Source organism: Sus scrofa, chromosome 15, assembly GCF_000003025.6.
Source record: "Sus scrofa isolate TJ Tabasco breed Duroc chromosome 15, Sscrofa11.1, whole genome shotgun sequence".
In the NCBI taxonomy this organism is placed as follows: Eukaryota; Metazoa; Chordata; class Mammalia; order Artiodactyla; family Suidae; genus Sus; species Sus scrofa.
The window spans coordinates 68,973,666-68,999,222 of record NC_010457.5 but is presented as its reverse complement, the minus strand read 5'-3'; the positions used below and the strand labels follow the sequence as shown (position 1 = coordinate 68,999,222).

The following is a 25,557-nucleotide window of genomic DNA, read 5'->3' as shown; positions in this document are numbered from 1 at the left end:
TGGCACCAAATGATTTTGGAGAGTCAGCAGTGAGTGATGGCTTGAAGTTGAGCTCTTAATTCCCTGCTTAGGAATTGAACCTGGGCAGCCTGGATGAAAACCAGGAATCCTAGCCACCAGACTAGCTAGAGGCTAAAAGCAGAGTCATCCTGCTTCTTGCCCTCTGTTGAAAGCAAGAATGTTTCAAGGAGGCAAAGACCAAAAGCGTAAGGGCGCAGGCGTCCTCCTGAAACAGACGCCCGCCAGGTGATTTCAATCACTTATACAGGACAGTTCATCCGGGTCTTGGTTCTCCTTTGGCCAATTTTCCTGTTGCTTCATCACACCCAACCTGACCCAGAGCTCTCCCCCATATACGTGCACATCTTTTGGCCAAGATGGATTCCAGAGCAAAGGGTTATGTGATGTTTGTTGGAACATATTATACTGGCGCCCCCTCCCTTTTTGAACCCTATTTGACTTTCTGCACATGTGTAACTGGGGAGGTCTCCCTGAGCCCAGGAGTGATTGATGTGGTCATCTTATCATTTTACTCCAGCAGAGCTCAGCTACCTTTTTCTTTGATGTGTCTAAGAGAAGCAAGGCCCAATTTACTCAGCTGAACAAGTTCCAGCTGTTCCAAGCCCAGGGGCCCATCTATCTCCTACCTCAATATGAGTTTAAGTTACCAAATACAAAAATAATTTGATCAAAACCATAAAAGTGGTCCTGTTCTTACATGGATTATGGACTGCCTAAAAGCTGAGATCATTTCATCTCCACACTAATCCTCAGGTGTTTTTGGTGCATATGTGAAGATAAGATCTCCCCTTACCCCCACCAATGTCAAGCTATTGGTGGAAATAAGACCTGGTAATAAGAATGACGAAATTACAATCCACTTATTTATACAGCACTGCTGCTTTTCACAGCTATTTCATAGATTATGCATTTGATCTTCACGACAATTTGTGAAATAACTAGCACCAGTTAGGAGGAAACTAAGACAATAATAAAGTGCATTATGAATGTAAACATAGATTAAAAGAGTTGCAAAATATTTTAAATTTCATTTTAATATATTTATTTGCTTCTTAGAGCTGTACATGCAGCATATGGAAGTTACCAGGCTAGGGGTCAAATCAGAGTTAAATCTACCAGCCTACACCACAGCCACAGCAATGCCAGATCTGAGCAATGTCTGTGACCTACACCACAGCTCATAACAATACTGGATCCCCGACCCACTGAGCGAGGCCAGGGATTGAACCTGCATCCTTTCTGCTGTGCCACAACATGAACTCTCAGTTGCAAAATATTTTTAGATCAAAACACGACTTGGAGTTCCTGTCCTGGTGCAGTAGAAACAAATCCGACTAGGAATCACGAGGCTGCAGGTTTGATCCCTGGCCTCGCTCAGTGGGTTAAGGACCTGGCGTTACAGTGAGCTGTGGTGTAGGTTGCAGATGGGGCTTGATCTGGCGTTGCCATGGCTGTGGCGTAGGCCGGCAGTAATGGTTCCAATTAGACCCCTAGCCTGGGAACCTCCATATGCTGCAGGTGCAGCCCTCAAAAAACAAAAAAGACAAAAAAAAAAGACTTGATTGATTTTCACACTTGAAAAATGACAACCCACACTGCTTCTGTAATTTTGAATGAGTAAATCAAGTCCCATGCCTAAAGCTTTTTAAGGTACTCAAAGGCTAAGAATTAAGCTATAAAGCACTTTGTTGGAGTTCTCTCTCAAATTGGCAATTGAAGTAAAAGAAAAAGAAAAGAGGAGTTTCCATTTCAGGTCAGCAGATTAAGAAAACAACATAGTCTCTGTTAGGTTCGACCTCTGGCTTTGCTCAGTGGGTTAAGGATCCAGTGTTGCCCCAAGCTGAGGCATAGGTCACAGATGCTGCTCAGATCCAGTATTGTTGTGGCTGTGGTGTAGTCCTGAGGCTGTAGCTCCAATTTGACACCTAGCCTGGGAGCTTCCATATGCTACAGGTGTGACTGTAAAACGAAAAAAAAAGTTTAGTACTTTCCTTGTAAAGTCACAGAGGATAGAGAAGCGCCTATCCTCTGGGATATTATCATATAATGTATACGAACATAGATAACACCCATGATCAGTGATGGTGTCCGAACAACCTAGGTGCATATAAGGATCTCAGTTAATGCACCAATCAAGATCTGTTCAACTTAGCCTATCTCAAATATTCGCTTTACTTTCAGGCCTTTACTCATAAAACTCAGTTGTTGGCATATCTACCAAAAAAAAGCAGATGGCACTCTCAAACACAGTAATTGAGGGAGTATAAGAAAGTCACTATTTACAAAGGTGTTGACATAGTAAGTGGCACCAGTAAGGATAATACAGCATCTCCATGCAAGCAACAGTGAGGATCCATTACACACTTATGCTGAGCAAGCAAGACAAGGAATCAGTCACTGGAGGCTGGAGAGGGTAGCTGTGTGGAGAGGGCCATGTGACATCTGACTTTCAGTAGAGGGAGCATGATGAACTGGATGGAAGAGAGCTGAGGGAAAAAATACCACAGTCTCACTCTCTTCCTTGCCTCCAATCTCCTGCGGGTGCTTCCATCAGCTGATCCCAATGAGAAGCCAGAGGGAAAGGGAGTTCATAGACACAATTCATAAAGGTCAGCCTCCCAGGGAACAATTCAGTGTGGCGGAGGGTGGAGCCTGGATCTTTAGAGGCAAGTGGAAAAGATCAAACACAGAGAAGAAAAATAAGTTCCATAACTTACACTTACAATCCTGCCAAAATTTAACAACTCTCAGAGAACTCAACTTATGTAATTTTTCTGTAAGGCAAAAATCCAGAGAAATTGCCTTAAGTATTTATAGAATAATTAGATTGAATGGTGAATCTCTTTTTAATTAAATCCAAATGCTTGATTGAGCAACTAGGCTATGTAGATGAGAAAAGAATGAGAGAGAACCTAGGTTTTTATTCAGCCTCCATGATTCCAAGACTTGAGCTACCCATTACAAGAGGCACTATGGCAACCAGCCCAGAAGATACGGGGGGAGGGGGAGGAGAAAGGAGGATGTAACCTAGCAACAGAATCTTTAGGCCACAGTTTACTCATGAATTGTCAAAATGATAGTTAGTGATATCAGAAAACACAATTAAATCAAGAGAAAGTAGCAAAAAGGGGTGAGTGGGTATATAGACAGCAAATATCTAGGTATATGGATGAGGAAGATCAAATATTTATTTAAATTAAAATTCCTGTGTAAAATATCTTCACATCATTTTAAATAAATGTGCATATAATGTAAAAATAGTTTAGAAGGAAATCAAATTGATTTCTATTGGGAAAGCATGTGCCTAAAATAGAGTTTTTCAATATCAGTTTGAAAAATTAAATGATTATGATCTCAGCCTTGAAGTATTAATGAAGCAAACATGAATCTTCAAGCTTAGTTGTTCGAGAATGAAAAAAATAGTTGATATTTAGATCAATTTTGACATTTCCTCCTGATTGATATCTGAGAAACGTTCACGTAGAAAACTATCAGCTAGCCATATCACGCAGATAATAAATTCATACCAATTTCAGAGTGACGACAATTCTCCTTTTTGAACTCTACTCATTTCACTCATTCACACAGGATCTCTGACTTCAAGAGAATATGTTGATCATTGTACCAACTTTCTCCTATTTTCTGTGAGATCAGGGGCCTCTCCACGAAAGACTGCCCCTCCAGGACGAACCAGTTCTTAGGGGTAGCAAAAGACTCCCCAGGCGGTGTGTCTTTCATATGCAAACTAGCCAATCCCAATCCCAAACTCCGCCTTTTTCTGGCTCTTACTGGTCTTTCTCTGCAAGAATTTCCCTAGGGTCAGATACCAGGCAACCAGGGACGACCCCTCTGCCCCAGAGCCTAAAATTATTGCTGATATCATCCAAACCATCTGGCTCTAACCCTGCTTAACCTGCCCTTTCCCATGGAAACCAATATAAAGGCTCCTGCCTGTCCTTTCCCCTTGTTCTTCTACCTCTTGACTGAATTTAGGCTTCCCCTATGTGACTCTGGGGTCTGGTGTGCCCCCTCCTCTTGGAAACTGTAACAAAACTATTTTTTCAATGGTCATTATCTCCTGATCTCTTGTCCTCATTATACTGGAATAACAATAAAACCTACATTTAAAAGGTTCTAGTCGATATTGCTTTTTTTGTTTGTTTGTTTGTTTGTTTTGTTTTATTTGGCCGTACCTGTGGCATGGGAAGTTCCCAGGCCAGGGATCCAACCCACACCACAGCAGCCACCAGAGCTGCTGCACTGACAACACCAGATCCTTAACCCACTATGTCACCAGGGAACTCCAATATTGTCTATTTTATAACTCTCGAAGGAACTGTATAATAAATATTTTAGAGGTTGAAAATTGACTTCAAGTTCATCTATTGGCTGTGTGATGTTGGATAGAATAATACAACCTCTATGAATCTCAGTCCTCTTTGGCAAAGTGGGAAAATTCCCTGCTAGCAGGTCAATTAGTCCTCTGTCCTCTGTTTTTAGAAAATACAATACTTCAAGTTTATACTAAATTATCTTCTCACAGATTACCTTCTCTTTCTTTCATCTGTCAAAAAATCAATAATTGTACCCGGTTACAATTTTATTTACTTGAGACCAACCAAATCAGTTCTGATCCATTTCAGATTTGATAGTAAAAACCCCACAAGGTGGCGGCAGAGGTAACATCATCAGCCCTCAATAGCAGGACACAGGGGCTTAAGGGAGGAAGCAACGATGTGGAAAGAGCTGAAAGTCTAGTTATTGGCCTGTGTGGCTTTGTGTCTAGTGGCTCCCCAGAGGAGATGCTCTGTCCTCCAGCCACAGGAAGTGCTTGGCCCCACCTGAGCACTGGATCAGATTTCAGAATTTGTTTCATAAGGAAGCTCAGATTTTCTTTACAGTTAATCGTGGTGTTCTACAAATACTAAATGTTATTATTATCCTTAACTCCTAACAACACATAGCACATTTATGTGCACATAAACAGTCTATTCCTGAAAAACAAAACATTTCTGAGACGTATAAAATCAGATCTCAGCATTCTCTTGTGGTGCAGCTGGTTAAGGATCTGGCCTCTGGTGGTGTCACTGCAGTGGCTCTGCCCTCTGCTGTGGAGCAGGTTCAGTCCCAGACCTGGGAACTTCCACTGTGTGGCAGGCGTGGCCAAAAAAAAAAAAAATAATAATAATAAGATCTCACAGTCCATGCTTGCAGTCTTATTTACATTCATATATCTCTTAAAATCAAAAATCCTTCAAGTATTTTTAAATAGATCATTTGTAGTAACAAAATAATTTGGATCATTCTGTCATAAATTTTTTTTTAATCTCCCACATAGGACATTATGTCCCTCTTGAGGTTTTTATTGCATTTGAGGAAGAAAAAAAAATCAATGAAATGAAGCCATTTGTGCTAATTAAGTTCTAAAATTATGTACCAGTTCTGATGGGTGGGAAACCCCCCTAAAGCTGTTGAATCTTTGTACTCTCAACACAAACATGCATATAGACATGCAAATGAATACAAACATGTTCTGTTTAGGAATTCAGAGGAGAAAGATTAAATTCTCTTGGGTGTAATCAGGGCATATTTTATAAAAAACATTTTAAAATGTTATTTTAATTTTCCCAGATGAGACTGAACAAGGGGATCCTCTCCTTCTTGAATAATTTCTTATTCTGTAAACTAGTGTCCTTTCCATCACATATTTAGTGCCAATTTTTTTCTTCTTTGCTTTTTGTTGGTGATTTCATCATTTACAATGGCCCCAAGAAGATGTGGTACATAACGGAATACTACTCAGACATCAAAAAGAACAAAATAATGCCATTTGCAGCAACATGGATGGAACCAGAGACTCTCACACTAAGTGAAGTAAGTCAGAAAGAGAAAGACAAATACCATAGGATATCACTTATATCTAGAGTCTAATATATGGCACAAATGAACCTTTCCACAGAAAAGAAACTCATGGACTTGGAGAACAGACTTATAGTTGCCAAGGGGTAGAGGGAGGGAGTGGAATGGACTGGGTGGGAGTTTGGGGTTAATAGATGAGAACTATTGTATTTAGAGTAGATAAGCAATGAGATCCTGCTGTATAGCACAGGGAACTACCTATGATGCAACATGATGGAGAACAAAATAATGTGAGAAAAAGAATATGCCTATATGTATGACTGAGACACTTTGCTGTACAGCAGAAATTGACAGAACATTGTAAACCAATTATAATAGAAAAAATAAAAATCATTTAAAAAAGGAGGCTGGAGGGGAGTTCCCGTCATGGCTTAGTGGTTAACGAATCCGACTAGGAACCATGAGGTTGCGGGTTCGATCCCTGGCCTTGCTCAGTGGGCTGAAGATCTGGTGTAGCCGCGAGCTGTGGTGTAGGTTGCAGACACGGCTCAGATCCTGTGTTGCTGTGGCTCTGGTGTAGGCCGGCGGCTACAGCTCTGATTGGACCCCTAGCCTGGGAACCTCCATATGCTGTGGGAACGGCCCTAGAAAAGGCAAAAAAAAAAAAAAAAAAAAAAAAAAAAGGAGGCTTGAGTTTAAAAATAGACAAATAAACAAACAAACAAACAAATAAAAAACAGCCTCAAGCATGGTCCTGAAGTGTCATCCAGTGTATCCAAGCACAGAAAGACTGTAGATGTATGTCACAGAGAAGTGTTAGATAAGCGTCTGTCAAATGTGAGATATGACGTTGTTGACCCTGGATTCAATGTTAATGAATCAAGAATATATATTAAATAAGGGGTCTTTCCACAGAAACACGCACAAAACAAGGTTACAATTTTATTTTTTTTTTTGTCATTTTAGGGCCGCACCCATGGCATATGGAGGTTCCCAGGGCTAGAGGTCAAATTGGAGCTGTAGCTGCCAGCCTATACCACAGCCACAGCAGCGCAGGATCCAAGCCGTGTCTATGACCTATACCACAGGTCACAGCAATGCTGGATCTTAACCCACTGAATGAGGCCAGGGACCAAACCTTATCTTCATGGATACTAGTCAGATTCGTTTCCTCTGAGACACAACAGGAATGCCAAAACAAGATTATGGTTGATTGGTCTTAAGAATATTATGGCCCAAGGCTCATAAGAACCTAATTCTAAATGTCCCCAGGAGCAGTGTTCCAGATTTGTGAATTCAAGAAGTCAAGGGGCATTTGCAGCAAATAATGAGACTCAACTCTACGCTATGTTGGCCCTAAACTAGCAGAGGCCCTTATCTCTAGTTCCCAACTCTAGCTGTAGTATGAATCACAGGCAGAATTGAAAGGAGAAATAACTGACAATAAAGTTCCAATCACGGAAATTCTGCTGCAATAGATAATTGTATAGATGTCTCCATGTGAGTCAAAAATGCTGTCAGGCTTGAGAATAATTTTCTGGCTCACTCTGCCACCAAAACAAGAAATTGAATGGTGCTTTAGTACTTCTTATTGGAGATGCTCATCTACGGCAATGTCTGCACTTACATTAGGAAAGCACCCAAAAAACAAATTTTTCTAGGCTTCCTTGGGTTACTTTTGGATTTTAAGTTTCAAATAAAATGGCTTGAGCTCCTACGACAAACTATGCCTTACTAGTAGAAATCAGAATTTTTTAGTGTTTTGAGCAGATATCACTTTATTTTAAGGGTGGTGGGTACAACCCAGTTCCAGCCAAGGAGACATACAAAAAATTCTGAGAGACTCTGGGACATTTTTTTTCTTCCCTGTGGAGAAGGAAAGATGGAAAAACTCCAGTTTCATCCCCCTACAACCAGCTTTTAACTGAAGTTGTAGGAAGAATTGATGTTTGGAGCTGTTGTAGCCATTTTGCAATCATGAGATAAAAGCCAAGAAAATGACAGGGCATATCCCAAAGTTCTAACCTCGATGAGTCTATTGGCTCTTTTTTTTTTTTTAATGCAAGAAAAATCAGTCCCTCTTACTGGGCCACATTTACTCAGTTGTTCTTTTACCTTGCAGCTAAAAGCGTGCCTACCAAGAAGAGATGGCCCTCCTATCCTGGGAAGCATGGTAAATCTGACACAGTTCCTAAGACGTCTGAGGATTCCTAGAGAGAAACTCTTTGTCTCCCTTGGGTGGAATTCTCAGTCCATGCTCCCTCTCTCACTTTCTACAAATTCAGCTCTTTTAATGCAGCTCTGCTCCATCACCTGCAGCTACTGCCTCTCCTTTGTTAATCAAAGCACCACAACACAAACCTATTACACCTGGCAGACATGCATGAAAGACCTGGGACCAAGGAGGGCCACTACAGCAAATGCAACATGGAAATGAAGTTGTCATTCAATATGAGGCATTGCTGCTCAAATATCCTGTTCATCTCTGCCACAGAGAATCTCTCACAGATTCTTTCTCCCTTTGGAATGTCAATATGATCTCTCAATGGAGACCTCTTCCCTCCTGATCTCTTCCTCACAATTGAGGCCATTTCAGCTCATTCTCTGTTGAACACGTGTGCATATATATATATACTTATGCAATAAAATATTGGTAGGAAATACACTTAAAATATTAACAATACCCATCTCTGGGTGATGGGGTCATAAATAATTCATATAATCTTCAATGGGATGTGATTTCCCTTCTGAAATTTCTGCAATAAATATAAACTATTTTTAAATAAAAATGAATTTTATTAAAATACTCAGTTCATAAAAAAATCTGCTGGACAGCATGTCTGGCAACAGACTTTGAAATATATTCAGGTTCCATGTGTTAACTTAGTATACTAACTGACATTTGTCACAAAGCAATAATAACAAATGTTCTACTTCCAAGATCTAAAAGCTGCATTCCCAGAGTTCCTGTTGTGTCTCAGCGGGTTAGGAACCTAACATAGTGTCCGTGAGGATGTGGGCTCCATCCCTTCCTTGCTCAGTGTGCTTGCCACAAGTTGGGGTATAGGTCATGGATGCCGCTCAGATCCGGCATTGGTGGCTGTGGGAAATGCCAGCAGCTACAGCTCCAATTTGACCCCTAGCCTGGGAACTGCCATATGCCATGGGTGCAGGTGTGGGTGCAGCCCTAAAAAGACAAATAAATAAAATAAATAAATAAATAAATAAAAGCTGAATTCCCTTCTCCTCCTAGAGCTCTCTCTCCTTTTACCTCCACACCTTTCTCCGCTATTCTTATGATACTGCTCTTCAAATTTATCACAATCTGTAGTCCTTGAGAGGCTCTCTAGAGCTGCAGTTTCCAAGTGCTTCATTCTTGATCCCTATCAGCTAAAATATTTGAACAAGGACCCCAATAAATGTGTATATATTTATTTAGAAAATCTTTGTTACAACTATAATGACCTCATAAAAAACCAAAATCTTAAAAGGGATCAGATGAAGATGAAATAGGATTTTAAAATGTAATTGATATAATCTAGTACATTAATAATACCAATAATTTGTAATCAATGCTGTATTATTTTTATAGCTTAGTTTAATCCTTTGTGATTTCAATTCAAAAGTTTGGTTCAAGTTATCTCAATATTTGATTTTAATAACTCATTCTACAGCAATAGTTCATGTCTCCTACTCCTACTTCAAGACTTGTCAGTTATTTAGGCACAGAGGTGAAATAAAATATTTAACTGATTGTATGGGGTGGGTACTAAGCACACAGAACAGCCACTCCTTCATCAGGATGGACATAGGCTGAGGCCTCTAACCCCATACTGTCTACCAGCTAAATGTCAGCCATTATTTCGAGGAAAAGACATGGCATTCCTCTTACATCTGACACTAGTTTGCTCTTAAGTATTTATTTATTTATTTATTTTGGGCTGTGCCCATAGGTATCGAACGCATGCCATAGCACTGACCCAAGCTGCTGCAAATGACAATGCTGGACCCCAGATCCTTAACCCATTGCACCACAAAGGAACTCCCTTAAGCATTTATTTTAAAATAAAGTAAAAGAAGCAGAGCCAATCTATACCTTTGAGGCAAAGGTGTATTTTAAAGGTGTACAAACATGCAAGAAACTGTTTTCAAAAGGACTTAAGATATGGATAAATCACTTAGAAAAACAGATGTTTTGAAAATGTTTCACTGACACCTTAATTTTTGTCAAAATGTTTCATTATGTAGGAAGCTTTTACATAGGCACACTTAAAACCAAAACTTTAACTGAATTTTTAGAAGTAATTAAGAAGGTAGGTATCATGATCTAGTAAACTTAGCCAGAATTTCTTTTTTTCTTTGGGACTGCTTTATGTTTTTGAAATATAAAGAGTATCCTTTCAATAATTTTTTTGCTAATGATATCAGCCTATCAGCTTCTGTTCCCTTGCAAAACAGATCCTGTGTAAAAATTCAGTTAGATGGCTAGTTATAATATTTATATGCACAACTAAGTTATTGCCTCTATCAATGTACAATTCTTTGAGCGCTAGTCCCATCTCTTACTCATCATTTGTATAAGAATGCTGGCCATCACTATAGGGCATGTATAACAGGACGGGCCTGGTGCTAAGTTCTTTGAACAACCTTATGACATAGCACTGCTATCATCATCATTCTCACCTTACAACTGAGAAATGTGAGGTTATTTCCCTAAGATCACATAGCAATTATAAGGCAGTGCTGAGATATGAATCCTGATATCCAGAGCTCAGTCTGCTTAATCACAACTCTATTCCACTACTTCAAGGGCAACTAAATGACACAGAGTAGGCTCTTTAGTAAACAAGTGAAAAAGCAGAATAACAATTCTAGAAGCATTTCCTCATCAAATTAAATTTACTGTCATTTTCTTTAGTAAAGGCCATTACTGCCATGTGTGGCCATTAAGTTGTAGTTCTAGTTTGTCAAAGAAGTGGCAGCTATGATTTCTACTACTTCTTAATTGTAGAAAATTCAATTGGTACGTTGGATAACAGCAGGAATCTGCTATCTAGTACTTTCCCGAATTACCATTTTAAAAACAAAACACTTTTTAGCATTTTGACTTTTAAACCGATTGAGACTGAAATATTTCTTTATGGTTTAAAAAGAAAAGGCAGCTCTAGAAAAAAGGAAAAGCCGTACGTCAGCATGATTTCCTACCTCAAAGGAGAAAAGAAACAGAAACTTATATTTAGAAACAATGAGAAGGATGATAATGAAAGTTATTTGAAGAAACTTAAGAGAAAAGACCTTATTAAAACATGAAGCAGAAAATAAACTAAACCATGATACAAAAATATAGATGAAGAGAAAGAGTATATTTTGAGAAAGAATGGCTTGGCTTTTTTTTTTTTTTTTCTTCAACCTCTTTCCTCCAGAACTGGTCCTCTCAAGATTATGGTGGATTCTAAAAAAGAGGGTTCTTTCTATTTCCCTCGGGCACTCCCACCCATGCTCAGTCCTCATCATTCAGTCCTCACCCAGTAAGACGACTCTTACTTGAGAGTAAATATGTACTGTTTCTGATGGATATTGTTGTGGGGTTTTTTTTTTTTTTTGTATTTTTTTTTTTCTTTTTTGCCACACAGGCAATATGTGGGAATTCCTGGCCCAGGGCTTGAACCTATGCCACACAGCAGCAACCAGAGCCACAGCGGTGAGAATGCAGGAGCCTGTTTCTAATGGATATTATGTGATGCTAATGCTAAGGGTCAGGAGAGGGTGTCTATATGGAAAATCAACCAGTGAAACTAATGTGCATTGTTACCTAGATCTTACCATAGTCCTCAGAGCACTAATCCTCACCGGGCACACTGCATATTTTCTAGTTATTTCTTTTCTGTCTTCACACTCCTATTAGAATATGAGATCCATAAAAGCAGGAACTCTGTTTAGTTTTATAAACTGTACCTAGAGCAACGCTGCACATAGGGTAGATACTTTATACATACATATATATATGGCTGCAGCCATGGCATATGAATGTTCCCAGGCCAGGGATTGAATCCGAGCTGCAGCTGCAGCAACACAGGATTCTTTAAGCCACTGAGCCAGGCTGGGGATGGAAGCTGCGCATCTGCAGTGACCAGAACCACTACAGTCAGATTCTTAACCCACTGTACCACAGTGGTAACACCAATCAATATTTTTTAGTGACTGAGTGAATGAATGATATAATCTAAAACAGCAAACATTTAAACTTCTATTTTTGACCCACTTTCACCAAGATAGCAATACTGTGGCCTTAAGAAGATAACATTATTCCCCATATTTAACCAGCAACTCCTTTTTATTCCCCAGTATTTGAAACTAAAGGACAGAAGGATGAGTACCAGGGGACAGAATGCTTTTTGGTTGGTTGGTTGATTTTGGCTTTACCATACTGAATAAAACTTGCCATCACCTGAAGGGATGAAGGGACCTTTATTATAACTGTCCTAAAAGATATCTTTGTAGACACATATCTAAAATCAATAATTTGAATACTTCTGTAGAAACATGTATTATGACTATCTTCTACCTACAAGATAAACTCCCCAAAGTAAGTAAAGATACGGTAGTTTTATGAAAAGACAGCAAAGAATAGCATCAATCAGGCTCACCTGCAAGACCAAGGTTTCTATTTCGCTTAACAACTTTCACTGTGTGTTTGACATTAGGCCAGCTGTCAAGGCAAATAAAATTCTCACGCAGAGGGAAAATCAGCAAGGGTCTTTGTAGAGTATTGTACGTCTTCTGTGTACATACGTCCTTTCTTTTGCAGCGTACAATCCTTGGGGAAGAAAAAGGCTTAGGTACATAAGCAGCAAATAAAATAAGACAATAGCTATAAAGTCCTCAGTTGGATGTTTTGTATGCCTCTGATAAATAAAAAGATTCGCTGTTTGTCTTATTTAGTCCAAAACACCACCAGGCTTCCCTGGCCTATCCAAACTTCGCCGAATGTGCACTGCTAACAGATTACTTTTTCTAAATATGTCTTTTTCATAGCCTAAATGACCCCTTCCTCCTCCATATAATTCTGGACCATGAGGTTCTCATTATGAAGCAGATACACTGCCACCCGCAGTCACCCAGGGCTGCAGAGCATCTGAGTGAGTAGCAAATTGAAGGACTCCCATTTCTGTGGCTTCTACCCTGAACCGAAGCTGCCATTTTTCAGTGTGGGTGTCTTTTTTTTTTCCCTCATGACATAGACAAATGTTGATGTTTACTACAAGTTGGTACATTAGTTGCTAATTAAGTTCCTAGCTGCTTCAGCCAAAACTTGCTGTATTGAATCCAAGAAAAGAATGGCAGCTACATCAAAAATAAGTTGTTGGGGATTTTGTTTTGTTTTATTAAAGGAAAGTTGTCTGTTAAAGACTATGGGGAACTTTCATGCTGGGAGATAGGGAACCTTCGGTCTTGGCCTCCTCCTAAGCTGAGCTGATAGTTCAAGTTTTCTAGCACCTGTCACCAGGCCTTGGTCAAAGCCCTGTCTTTAAGTAGGCAATCTATGCATGACGCAGTAAAGTTAATTGTTTATCATTACCTGCTTCTTTTCATACCCACTCACGAATCCCCAAAGAATTACTTCTTGAGGACCCAAAAGTATAGGTTTATTCTGGAAAGCGTGTAGAGGTCACTTCATCCTGAGGTTCTTGGGGTTACACATCTCTGAAAAGATGTCTTTTTAGCCTCATCTCTCTGCCTGTCCCCTGTAATCTTATCACTCAGGCGGGCCAGAGGCTGCCTATGTTCACAGCAACAACCTTAACACTTTTCTGTTGACATCAGGATCTGTGGCAGTTTCTCTTCCCCTCTGGGCTGGGAAGTCCCGAATGAATCACGTGCTTGTACACGCCCTTCCTCTTAGTTGACAAGGGGTGATGCAAGATGGCTGTGGGAAAGAAGTTTGAATTCTGAGGTCGAACCCTGCAAGGTAGGCAAAATACCCGCTGGCATTGCTGGAGCGCTGCTGTCTAACTCGGCCGAAGAAAGAATTCGCTTTTCCTTTTCTCTTTCCCACGGTGTCCTTGACCAAAGGGCTCTCCTTACCAGACCAGACCAAAGGGTGGCTCCGCCCCGATGCAACACACACTCCCCGCCCAGCAGATTACGTGTGGAAAGTCCTGAAGAAGAGAATCGAAACAGAAACCGAAGTCAGGCAAACTATGTAACTGCCTGCCAGAGAGCTGGCCTCAAAGCTCCCATTTGACTGCGTAGCGACGGCGTCTTGGCCTCGGATCCCCGCGAGCACTGCACAGACCCGAGGGCCTGCGCCCTCCCGCGGTCGCCGCTTCCCGCCCACCTGCCCACCTGCCCGGTAAGAAGCGCCCCCGCGCGCCCGCCTGGGGGTCTTGCGGGCAACCCAGTTGTCAGGCACGTTGCTGAAGACCCTGTGGCTCCAAAGCAACGGGGCACACTTCTCACCTGTGGAGCAAAGAACAGCAAATTGTTCTTCTCTCGAGGAGAATCTTTTCCCTCCTCTCAGAAGGAAAGATGTCGTCGGATGGGTATTCCGCGGACCAGAATTTCTGCTATCTCATCTCGTGTTTCAGGGCCAGAGTGAAAAGGTACATTCAGGTGGAGCCGGTATTGGACTACTTGACCTTTCTGCCTGCAGAGGTGAAGGAGCAGATTCAGAGGGCGGTCGCCACCACTGGGAACATAAACGCAGCTGAACTGCTTCTGAACACTTTGGAGAAGGGGGTCTGGCCCCCCGGCTGGACTAGGATGTTTGTGCAGGCTCTCCGGGAAACAGGCAACTCCTTAGCGGCCCGCTACGTGAACCCCGATCTCACCGACTTGCCCTCTCCATCCTTTGAGAGCTCTCATGATGAGTGTCTCCAACTGCTGAACCTTCTTCAGCCTACAGTGGTGGACAAGCTTCTGGTTACCGATGTCTTGGATAAATGTGTGGAGGAGCAACTGTTGACAGGTGAAGACAGAAATCGGGTAGGTATCAGTTCAGATGAAGCTAGACTTTTAGGCAGATTTGCAGTTTGTGGTTGTTCCTTGGTTTTCCCCATCCCAAATAGTCTTTGACATCTTTGGGTAAATTTGGCTCCCTCCTTCCTTGAGAAGAGAATATCCAGGCTTTGAAAAACATAATTTTGAGGAGTTCCCTTGTGGTGCAGCAGGTTAAGGATCTGGCATTGCCATCACAGCAGCTTGGGTCCTTGGCCCCATGGGAACTTCCACATCGCATGGGCCCCACCAAAAAACAAGCAAACAAAAACATAATTTTGAAAACTGAAACACAAAATGCCTGTTTTTCTAATTCTTTCACTGAAAAAAACGAAAAAGGATTTAACTCTAGAATAATAATGTATGCTAATAGATAACATTTATTCAGCACTTACTGTGTGCAGTGAGATCATTTGCAAAAGGTATTATCAGAGTTCATGCTCACATTAATCTATTGAGGTTTTAGACATTATTAACTGTGCTATTTTACAGGTGAGAAATTGAGGCAGTTTAAATAACTTGCCCAAGTTCTCTCAGGAAGACAGTGGCAGAACTAGGGATTTAGTTCCTAATGATGTGGAATTTTGTTTTATTTTATATAGTTCCATAGAATAGGAATCAGCAAACCATGACCCATGGGCTAAATCTAGCTCCAAAGCTAAGAATGGTGTTTAAATTTTAAAATTTTTAGTTAATAAAGTTTTATTGGAATACAGCCATACTCATTCGTTTATATGACTGCTCTTGTGCTTCAGGTGCAGTTGAACAGAGCCTATTTAGGCTTGTTTGCCTAGAATATTTATTATCTGGGCTTTAAAGAAAAAACTTGCCAATTTCTGGCCTATATTATGCACTATGCCATTTATTTTTGGTCCAAGTGGGGAGATCACATAATACACACACAGAGACACACACACACACTTTTTTTTTCTTTAATCAAGTTTTCAGCATTCTCTGGAAATCAAAAATTGGAGATAATTAATTGAAAAAATATGCTTCTAGTTGAGATTTCCATATTGGAGAAGAATTGTGGATTTTCACATGGTGTTTTGACAGGATGAATTTTACAGGTGTTTTACACTCAGTGTAACGTTTTATTGTTCATTATTCTTCAGTGAGTGAGGATGTATGGTGAAGTATAGACCTATTTGAATCTGACTTAGGGTATTACGTCAAAAGTCTTATTTTGAAAGGCATGTAGACAATTAAATCCATTTTGGGGGTCAAAGTCTATCATTTGTCATTTTCTCTCTTTCTGTCTTTCTTTTTAATTCACCCTCTGTTTGTATTCTTGTTACAAAGTTCTGGGCGTGGGATGCCTATCAACCTATCATGTGACTCAGTCTTTCCTGACTAAAGTTAATGCTCCTTTGTTGACTTGACAGCCATAGGCCTGTCCAAAGACCCAAGCATGCATCTAATTTTGATGACTGGTTTTCCCAACAAGCAAATTACTTGTTGTGTGTAACGTTTATGTAGTTTTGTGTATTGAGAACCAGCTAGAACGCATTATAGTAGTCCAGCTGGATATGACAAATGTGTACATCACTGTGGCAGAATCTTAATTTGGAAGACAGTATGCAGCCTTCAAGCCAGCTGGAGATGGAAGATGGCATTTCCAGCCACAGTAGCTGTTAGGAAGTCCAGAAGCAACAGAGTCCAGTAACACCACAAAGCTGTTTATGTTTGGTGGGTATGATGTCCCGATTGCCAGCGAAACAGCACTTTTCCTTATTTACTCTAAATACTTCTGCCTATCAGCATCACTTTTGTCTTGCCTGGATTGAATTTCTGCCAGCTAGATTTTATCCAAGTTCTTGATTCTGGCAAGCTTGGATGCAACTAGCAGGAATGCAAGGGATTTGACACAAGGAAGATAAAGAGTGAAGGGACATCCATGTACTGGTAGCGGTTAAGGCCAGAGCAACCCAAACTCTCCCTCAGATTCATATTTCAAAGGAGGCTCTGAAAGCTGGAGGAGCTATGTATTTGAGGCACCTTAAGGAGGAATAATGTCTGTATGAGTTTCTGGAATAATTTTTATATACCATCATTTTACATGTACCATCAGGTTTAAAAATAAGCTATGGTGAATGATGGGAAGGAAGCACTAGGTTTAGAAGAATCTGCAGTATATTGATATGGAGTCACTGATGAATGAATGTTTATCTTATAACAGCAAAATGTAGTGAGTGGGGAAAAGCATGGAAATTTGGAATGGCAAGACCTGGATTTAAAATGTATCTCTGTTTCTTATAATATATTTATTTGGGCCCAATTATTTAAGTTTCCTGATCCTAAATTTACCCATGAAAATGGACATAATAATAATTTCTTCTCTCACTTACAGTATTTGAATAAATATGAGTGAAAAATAATGTTTATGAAAAAGCTTTGTAAATAATAAAGAGCTGTTTTCACAAGGTTATGACTTATGTGATCATTTATTTGGTTACATTTCCTTGCAAATTTAAAGTTTCTGGGATTTAGATAAATATTGCAGGTTGAAATTGAGATCTGCCTTCTTAAATCCCCAAATTAAATGGTGATTTGAGGAAGAAACTATGATTTCAAACTGGGATGCAACCAGAACCTAGCTAGGACTAAGTGTAATATTGGTGCTTAATTAGTATTGCTTGGACTTATTTCTAAAGAGTTGTCTGGAATAGGAAATGAAAACACTTGATGTAATGAATTTCTTTGCCAGGCACTGGGGAATGGATGGATGAAGAATCTAAGATCTCCAGATTGGCTTTTTTGACATATTAAAACAGCATTTAACTAAGAAATCAGGACTACTAAAAATATTTTAATTCTTTTTTTTTCTTTTTCAGTTTCTTCTCCACAATAGGTTATTACCAGATATTGAGTATGGTTTCCTGTGCTATAGGTTCTTTTTGTTTGCCTATTTTATTTGTAGATGTCAGTCCCAAAGTCTTTTTCTCAATCCCGCCTTCTACACACCACTATACCCTTCGGTAACCATAAGTGTGTTTTCTTTGTCTGTGAGTCTGTTTTGTAAATGAGTTTATTTGTACCAAATTTTTAAATTCCACAAATAAGTGTTATCATATGATTTCTGTCTTTTGCTGTCTGAATTTTTTCACTTAGTATGCTAAGTGAAGCATGGTTCACTAGGTTCATCCATGCTGCTGCAAATGGCAGGATTTCATTCTTTTTTATGACTGAGTAATATTCCATTGTATTTAGGTACCATAAATTTTTTTACCCATTCCTCTCTTGGTAGACATTTAGTTTGCTTCCATGTCTTGGTTATTATAAATAGTGCTGCTATGAACACTGGAGTGCATGTTATCTTTTAGACTTACGGTTTTTTCCAGATGTATGCTCAGATGTGAGATTGCTGTTCTCCATAGTGACTGTGCCAGTTTATATTCCCTCCAACAGTATAGAGGGAATTTCTCTACACCCTATCCAAAATTTATTATTTGTAGATTTTTTAATCATGGCCATTCTGACTGGTGTGAGGCAATACCTCATTGTAGTTTTGATTTGCATTTTTCTAATAATTAGCAATGTTAAGCATTTTTTCATGTGCCTACTGGCCATCTATATGTCTTCTTTGTATTTTAATTCTTTTTCTATTTTCCAGTTGACATTTTCTACTTGGTCTGTTATTTTAATTTAGAATTCCCACTTCCACCTCTCAATCCCTGGTCACCTTACATCAGAGCTTCTAAAAATGAATCTAGATTTAGTTTTGTGACCAGCAAGTACTCCACCCCCCAAAATTTATTTAGTTGATTGATTATTCATTCATTCAGTTTAAGTTTATGGAGTGGCATCTTGTGCCAAACAATATGCTAGTGCTGAAAAGATTGGAGAATAATGTAGATACTGCTGTGCTTTCACGGAGTGTATTAAGCAGAGTAGATCAGTGTTCATCCTTCTAACAAATAGTTAAGGAGTGTCTTATATGTGAGGCACAATTGTAAACACTGGAGACTCAGCAATAAATGCAAGAATCACCTTAGAGACATTATAATGGAATTAATCCCTAACACTAAGTGAGTACCCCTATACTGACCTGCTTCTGTTTAGGATGCTAAGTGATAGCTTAGCACATCTATTGACTTAGACAGCCATGAACTCTGGATTGTATAAACATTTTTATGGTGTCTTAATATCAGTCTGAACTGCATGTTTCAGTCTTGGCCGGTTCAGGCATTAAACATTTATTGTCCTGGAAGACCTCATATTCCTTTTGTTTACACAGGAGAACCAGAAATAGGATCACTAGTACAGCTAGAAACCCATTTCAGTTCTGTGTATATGGAATTGAGTTTCTGAGCCAGCTTTCCTCCAATTCATTGTGTTATCAGGTAAAATTAAAATAGATGATAAGAATTTTATTGGTGGAGTTCCCATTGTAGCTCTTCAGGTTAAGAACCCGACTAGTATTCATTAGGATGCAGGTTCAATCCCTGGCCTCGATCAGTGGGTTAAGGATCCGGCATTGCTGCAAGCTGTGGTACAGCCCTCAGATGAGGCTTGGATCTAGGGTTGCTATGGCTGTGGTGTAGGCTGGCAGCTGCAGCTCCAATTTCACCCCTAGTCTGGGAACTTCCATATGCCACTGGTGTGGCCAAAAAAAGAAAAGAAAAGAAAAGAATTTTATTGGCCATAAAAGGTACTAAAAAGAAATTAGTTATGTTAGTATGAAAATACATACTCATTGAGAAAGACACAAACTTTGGGAAGGAACTTGTTCTTTACTTTTTATTTGTTTATTTTTTTTCTTTCTACGGCCACACCTGTGACATAAGGAAATTCCCAGGATAAGTGTCGAATCTGAGCTGCAGCTGCCAGCCTACGCCACAGCCACAGCAATGCCAGATCCAAGCAACCTTTGGAACCTATGCTGCAGCTTGTGGCAATGCCAGATCCTTTACTCACTGAGCAAGGTCAGGGCTCAACCCCACATCCTCATGGAGACTCCTTAGGTTCTTAACCTGATGAGCCACAGTGGAAACTCCCCCAATTCTTTATTTTTAATGTATGAATTTTGCTTGCTAATTTACTGGTACTGAGGGGTGAGCTCTGCTATAGCATAAAGTCACCATTATGTTTAAATAGCTATCTAAAGTCATTCTGAGGAGGAGAAAGCATTTTTATCAAACTTCACAACTGTGTTGGCAAGCCAGGGCCTAGAGGAAATATCACTGGTTTCTCCACTGATTTCTTTTGGAAAGAAAGACATTGATCAAAGAATTCAGAATATGAAAGCAATAACTTGTATTACTCACAAATTCATATTTATTTTACAACCCATAAATTAGTTAACAATGTATCCATAGACATTTTAAACTTCATATTCAGAGAAAACATTCAATGGGGAAGGAACAGTAGTAGAAATTAGTATAGGTCCTGTTTCAGTCTCAAGTCCAAATATTTACTTCCAAGAATTTCAGTTAGCAAGTGTATATATTGGAGTCTAATATTTTTCCTGTGTTTTGGAGAAGAGATTAAGTACAAAAAAAAAAAAAAGTATGTGTTACTTCAAAGGGAATTGATATACTTTCTCGCACCCAACCTAGGAATATTTCTTAAAACTTCAGATTCGATGAAGCTCTAAAATTACACAGGTGTTGGATTTCCCGCTGTGGCAACGGGATTGGTGGTATCTCTGAATCACCAGGATGCAGGCTTGATACCCTTCCTGGCACAGCAGGTTAAGGGATCCAGTATTGCCACAGCTGCAGCAATCTGATCCCTGGCCCGGGAATTCCATGTGCCCGCAGGGTCGCCAAAAAAGAAAAATTACACAGATATTATATGTAGTTTCACATTCAAATAGTGAAAATACTTGTGGGAAATAATGCTATAATGATTCTCAAATGCCTAAACTCAGTAAGGGCAAAGCAAGCTTGACAAATGTAATTCAACAGTAAAGATAAACTAGCTGATTAATAGTTAAAGGAAACTTAGAGGCTAGAATATGCTTAGGTTTTAAAATGAAAGTATTTATTACAGTGCTTCTCATTCATTTTAGAGAAATTCTTTGCGATTACTTCTATGGAATGGATTTAAAATTGATGAAAGGATAGGATAATTAAAAATGGAAATGTTTGAGTTAAAAGAAAATGCTCAAACTAGTCTCATTTAACATCTTTAGAAACTATTGCTTAAATTAGCATATAATAGTAAAGATGTTACAAACACCAGAGAAGACAAAGAATGTCTCTTAGAAAATTAACAAAGTTAGAAAAAAGTAGGAAATGAGCAAGAATTTGCTTGGAAATGCTGTGAGGGAGGTGGACTGAAATCACCTTAACTAGTCATTTTTAACCATTTCTGGTCAGAAAATGAACTTTAAATTGGAGACAATTACCAGCTAGAATTGTAGCTTAGGAAGGCAATATTTATCCTTTGAAGTCAGTTGCCTGGGATCAAATTCTGCCTTTACCTTTTACTAGCTTTGTGGCCTTAGGGAGGTAACTGAACTTTTCTGAGCTTTGGATTTGTGATCTATAAAGTGGATTAATATTGGTTCCTTCTTCAGAGTTGTTGGCTTGATATATGCAAAGACTTTATAATAACATAATTACCTATTAGCTAACAAGATGAACATAATAGTTGGGTAAAAATCAAGCTGTACAATCTTGTACTAAGTAGTGTCTGCTGGTGCAATGTTGGTAAAAATAAATACTTTCCCCAGTCATCCGTAATAGTCGTTAACACTGGATTTGTACTGGACATTGTTCCAAAAATGCGACATTAAAAGGTAATGGGATATATTTATGCAAGTAGAAAATACACAGATTTAAAGGAAACAAAATCTAGCTGAACGGTCCAAATTACATAGGTAGAGGACAGGCAAATATTGAGAAGGACCTTTGAGAGTATGTAAGTCTATTTCTTACCTAAGCTGCTGATTATGGTCAAGAGATGCTTTTGAAAAAAATTTCCGATTTCCTAACATGGACAAATTAGAATTTCTAGGGGTAGATCTCAGATTCAGTGTTTTCTAAAGCTCCTTGGTGATTCTAATGTGCAGCTAGGATGGAGACACCTTGAAATTTCTTTTTAGTTGCTTCTTTTTTACATGTAGAAACTGAGGTCTGGAGAGGTGAAGTGGCTTGCCTAATGGCACAGCAAGCTGATGGTGTCCTGCCTGATTTCTTTCTGGTCTAAAAGTGATCTTTTCTCCAAATGTTTGCTGCTTTATTCAGAACTGGGGAAATGCACTGTGATAATGATTACACAAGTGATTCACATTTTAAAAGATTTACTAGATTAATCTAAAAGAGAAATTGAATGAAGGCTAAAGATAGTAATGAATGGATATAAAAAAATTCTGACCCATACTTGAACAAAAGAAATGTAGAAATAAACTTGTCATTAAATAAATACAAATTAAGAAAAAATTTATTTTAGCAATACTAAATAGTACAAATATTAAAGAATATAAATCTGTGAGAATAATTATTTACTGCACAATAGTAATAGTGAAGAAAGAATGGTCAAATAGAAAAAAATGTTTGATTTCCCATTTATAGACTCCATGAGTTAAAAGGAAATAGTAAGCCCTAGCTATACAGAAAGGAATTGATGCAAGTATATGTAACATGACTAGAGATTAAAGACACCTTCTTTTGTACCCCCTTTTCAGAGTGGCAGAGATAAAACATCTCTTCCCTAAGTGTCAGGATTGTGTATCTCGATAGCTTAAAAAAAATAATGTCTATTTAAAAGGGGGATTGGCCCCATGATTTTTTCCCCCTAAAATCCAGAATTGCTATAAGTGGCATTGCTGTTTTCTTTAGTGCTTGAATATAAGCTTTTATACATACGCTTCGTTGTTCCATTTTTCTAAAGCCTAGTTCCTGTTTAAATTTATTCACAAGACTTATTTCAAGTTTTCTCTTAAAACAGGTTTCTGCTGCAGAAAATGATGGAAATGAATCAGGAGTAAGGGAGCTCCTGAAAAGGATTGTGCAGAAAGAAAACTGGTTTTCTACATTTCTGACAGTTCTGAGACAAACAGGAAATGATGCACTTGCCCGCGAATTAACAGGCACCGATTGCTGTGAAAGCAATGCAGGTATTGCTAATTCTGCGAAGGAAGGGTCTGTACATTTTGCCTAGTGACTGAGAATTCAGTTAAGCCTGTCGACACAGTGCCAAATAGGTAGAATATTTAGAATCAAGATTTCAAGCAATTTGAGACATCTTTCTTCTCTTTTACAAATGAGGAGACTGCTGCCTGGGAAAAGATGAACTTCCCAAGACCACAGTACTCAGCAGCCTGGGCTCGAATATTGGCAACTGACCCCTCATCCAACACCCTTTCCACTTCCCATCTTATATGGGAAACAAAGTGACACTCAGATTTTTGTCAAGATAATTATAATGTTGACTAGACAAATATACTGGAAACAAGTATTTTAGTGGTTGTCATAACTCAGCTGCATAGTCTTCTGGACATTTAGATAATTCTTTAAGGATTTTATTGAACATTCGGTAAAAGGTTTGTAATTGCTAATATATCACAATATCACTTCCTGTGAGTTTTTTAAAGTATTCAGTAATAAGATAACATTTTATAGCACTTTCACAGGTATTATTTGTAAATCTAATGTAAACTACCATCTTACTGTTCTTTACAGAGTGTATATCCTATGTTTTCAAAAATGTCGTATATAAGACAAATTGAAATTTAATTGGTAATGAATGATTTCAATGAACTATAATCATTTTAAGCTTACTGCACATCTTTTATTCATTCAGTCATTCAACCAACAAGTAATGAGTGCGAATTATATGCCAGACACTGTTCTAGATGCTGGGTATAATTGACTTAAATGAAATACACAAAGTCCTTATTCCCATGTTTCACACTTTCTAATGGAATAATATATGCAGTAAACAATTTCCTAAGTTACGTATGCAAAAGAAAAACAGTTACTAAATTATTAAATAGCACATTATGATTTTATGTTGTATTATTTATGAAATACATAAAATATATATACACATATACAGCTATCTGTATATGTAATATATATAGATGCATAATAGCATGTATATCTATGTATATAGAGAGACAGACACACACATATTTTTACCATGAGATATTAAAAAGCCCTCAAGTATTATAAAATGGCATTAATGGAACTGTGTGTAAGTAAATGAATCATAAGGAGTAAAGTATCATCAGTGTTTGGGGAAGAACTTTTTGCTTGGCCACAGAGCGAAAAGCTCAAGAGGCTCTCCCTTCTCTCTGAAATTATTTAGGGCTTGTGGGGATGGAGGGTAGGGCTTACTCAACTTTCAAAAGTCAGGCAGTAATTTCATGATTTGTACACTAGCAGGTTATCAGCTACTACTGTCACTGTTTCTGATTCCACAGCAAAGTGTAACTGTGTAAAAAAAAAGTCCTCTCAATAGAAAGCATCTTTATTTTGCTTCAGTTCTCTGGAGGAGGCTCAGTGGGGCCATTTTCTTGCACCATCGAGATTATGGTTTTTTCACTCTTGTACATTATGGCCCAGCTATTATTGCCACAGCGTAACACTAAAGTCAGTTTTCTAAGTCTGAAGGGACTTCCCAACAAACTCATGTATAATGATGGGGCCAAATTTCTCCTATATACCTCAAGGATGAGCTGGACCACAGTCCAGATCACTCCATCTCATCATGAGTTCCCTTCAAGACCCCCTGGGACCATTTCCATCCATGACAAACATTCTAACTTGAAATTCAAAGGGAAATGGCTATAGTCTCAATTTTTTATTTGTTTTTGTTTTTTGTTCACTGGAAAATTTTGGCCCCAGTGTATCAAAGGATATTAGAAAGGGTATCCTTGCAGATCACAAAAGGCCTTGTCATATCCATCTCCCCAAATAGAGGGTACCTACCCATTTTGCAGTTGTGTACAGAGGCATATTTGTTTAGGAAAGAGTCTAGAGATCAGGTCTAAAGTGTCTTCTGGTTTCTCCTGACAGCGACAACATATCTAGCCATCTTTCTTTTCTTTGGAGAGTGGGGAAAAAACAAGTTACATACAACCTTATTTCTTCGTAAGATATTTTTAGTTCTACTTTTACAAGGTGCTTTGTTAGAAGTTTAATGTGATTTTTCAAATTACAGTTCTTTGACAATAGCAATCCTGGGTCTTCAGAAGGTAATTAAGGGTAAATGAGAGCAAAAGGGTGGGCCCCAATCTGATAGGACTGAGGCCTTATAAGGAGAGGAAGAGAGAGCTCTGTCTGTCTCTCTCCCCATCATGTGAGGATGCAGCGAGAAGGTGACCTCCTGCAAGCTCAAGAATGTGCTTTCACCAGCCATCCACCTGCTGGCACATAGATCGTGCACTTTCAACCTCTAGAACTGTGAGAAAATAATTTTCTGTGGCTTAAGCCACTCAACCTATGGTATTTTGTTATACTGGCCACATACTGACCAGTACAGGAGGGGCTCTGGATCCTGACATTTCCTGAACCCCTGGATGTGTGGCTTTCACCAGGTACTTGACCCTTCTGTGTCTCAGTTTACTCCTGTGAAGTGAGGATAATAATATTACATAATTACCTAAGGTTAGTTTGAGGATTAAAAACATTTGTAAAGCACGAAATAAAATAATCATTATTATTATACACCCCCAACATGCTTCATATGTACCTACAAACTTTTTTGTCTTATTTAAAGACAAACTTC

The 25,557-nt window shown here is 38.9% G+C and overlaps 1 protein-coding gene across 2 annotated transcripts in view; it reads left to right on the top strand.

The window, feature by feature from the left end:
- The window catches only part of IFIH1 (interferon induced with helicase C domain 1), a 54,148-nt gene continuing 42,668 nt past the window's right edge, over positions 14,078–25,557 (top strand). Inside the window, exons 1-2 of one of the 2 annotated variants that reach the window (XM_005671881.3) lie at positions 14,078–14,865; positions 22,774–22,942. In XM_005671881.3, the coding sequence (XP_005671938.1) occupies positions 14,410–14,865; positions 22,774–22,942 (625 nt within the window). In that variant the 5' untranslated portion in view covers positions 14,078–14,409. 2 annotated transcript variants of the gene reach the window in all.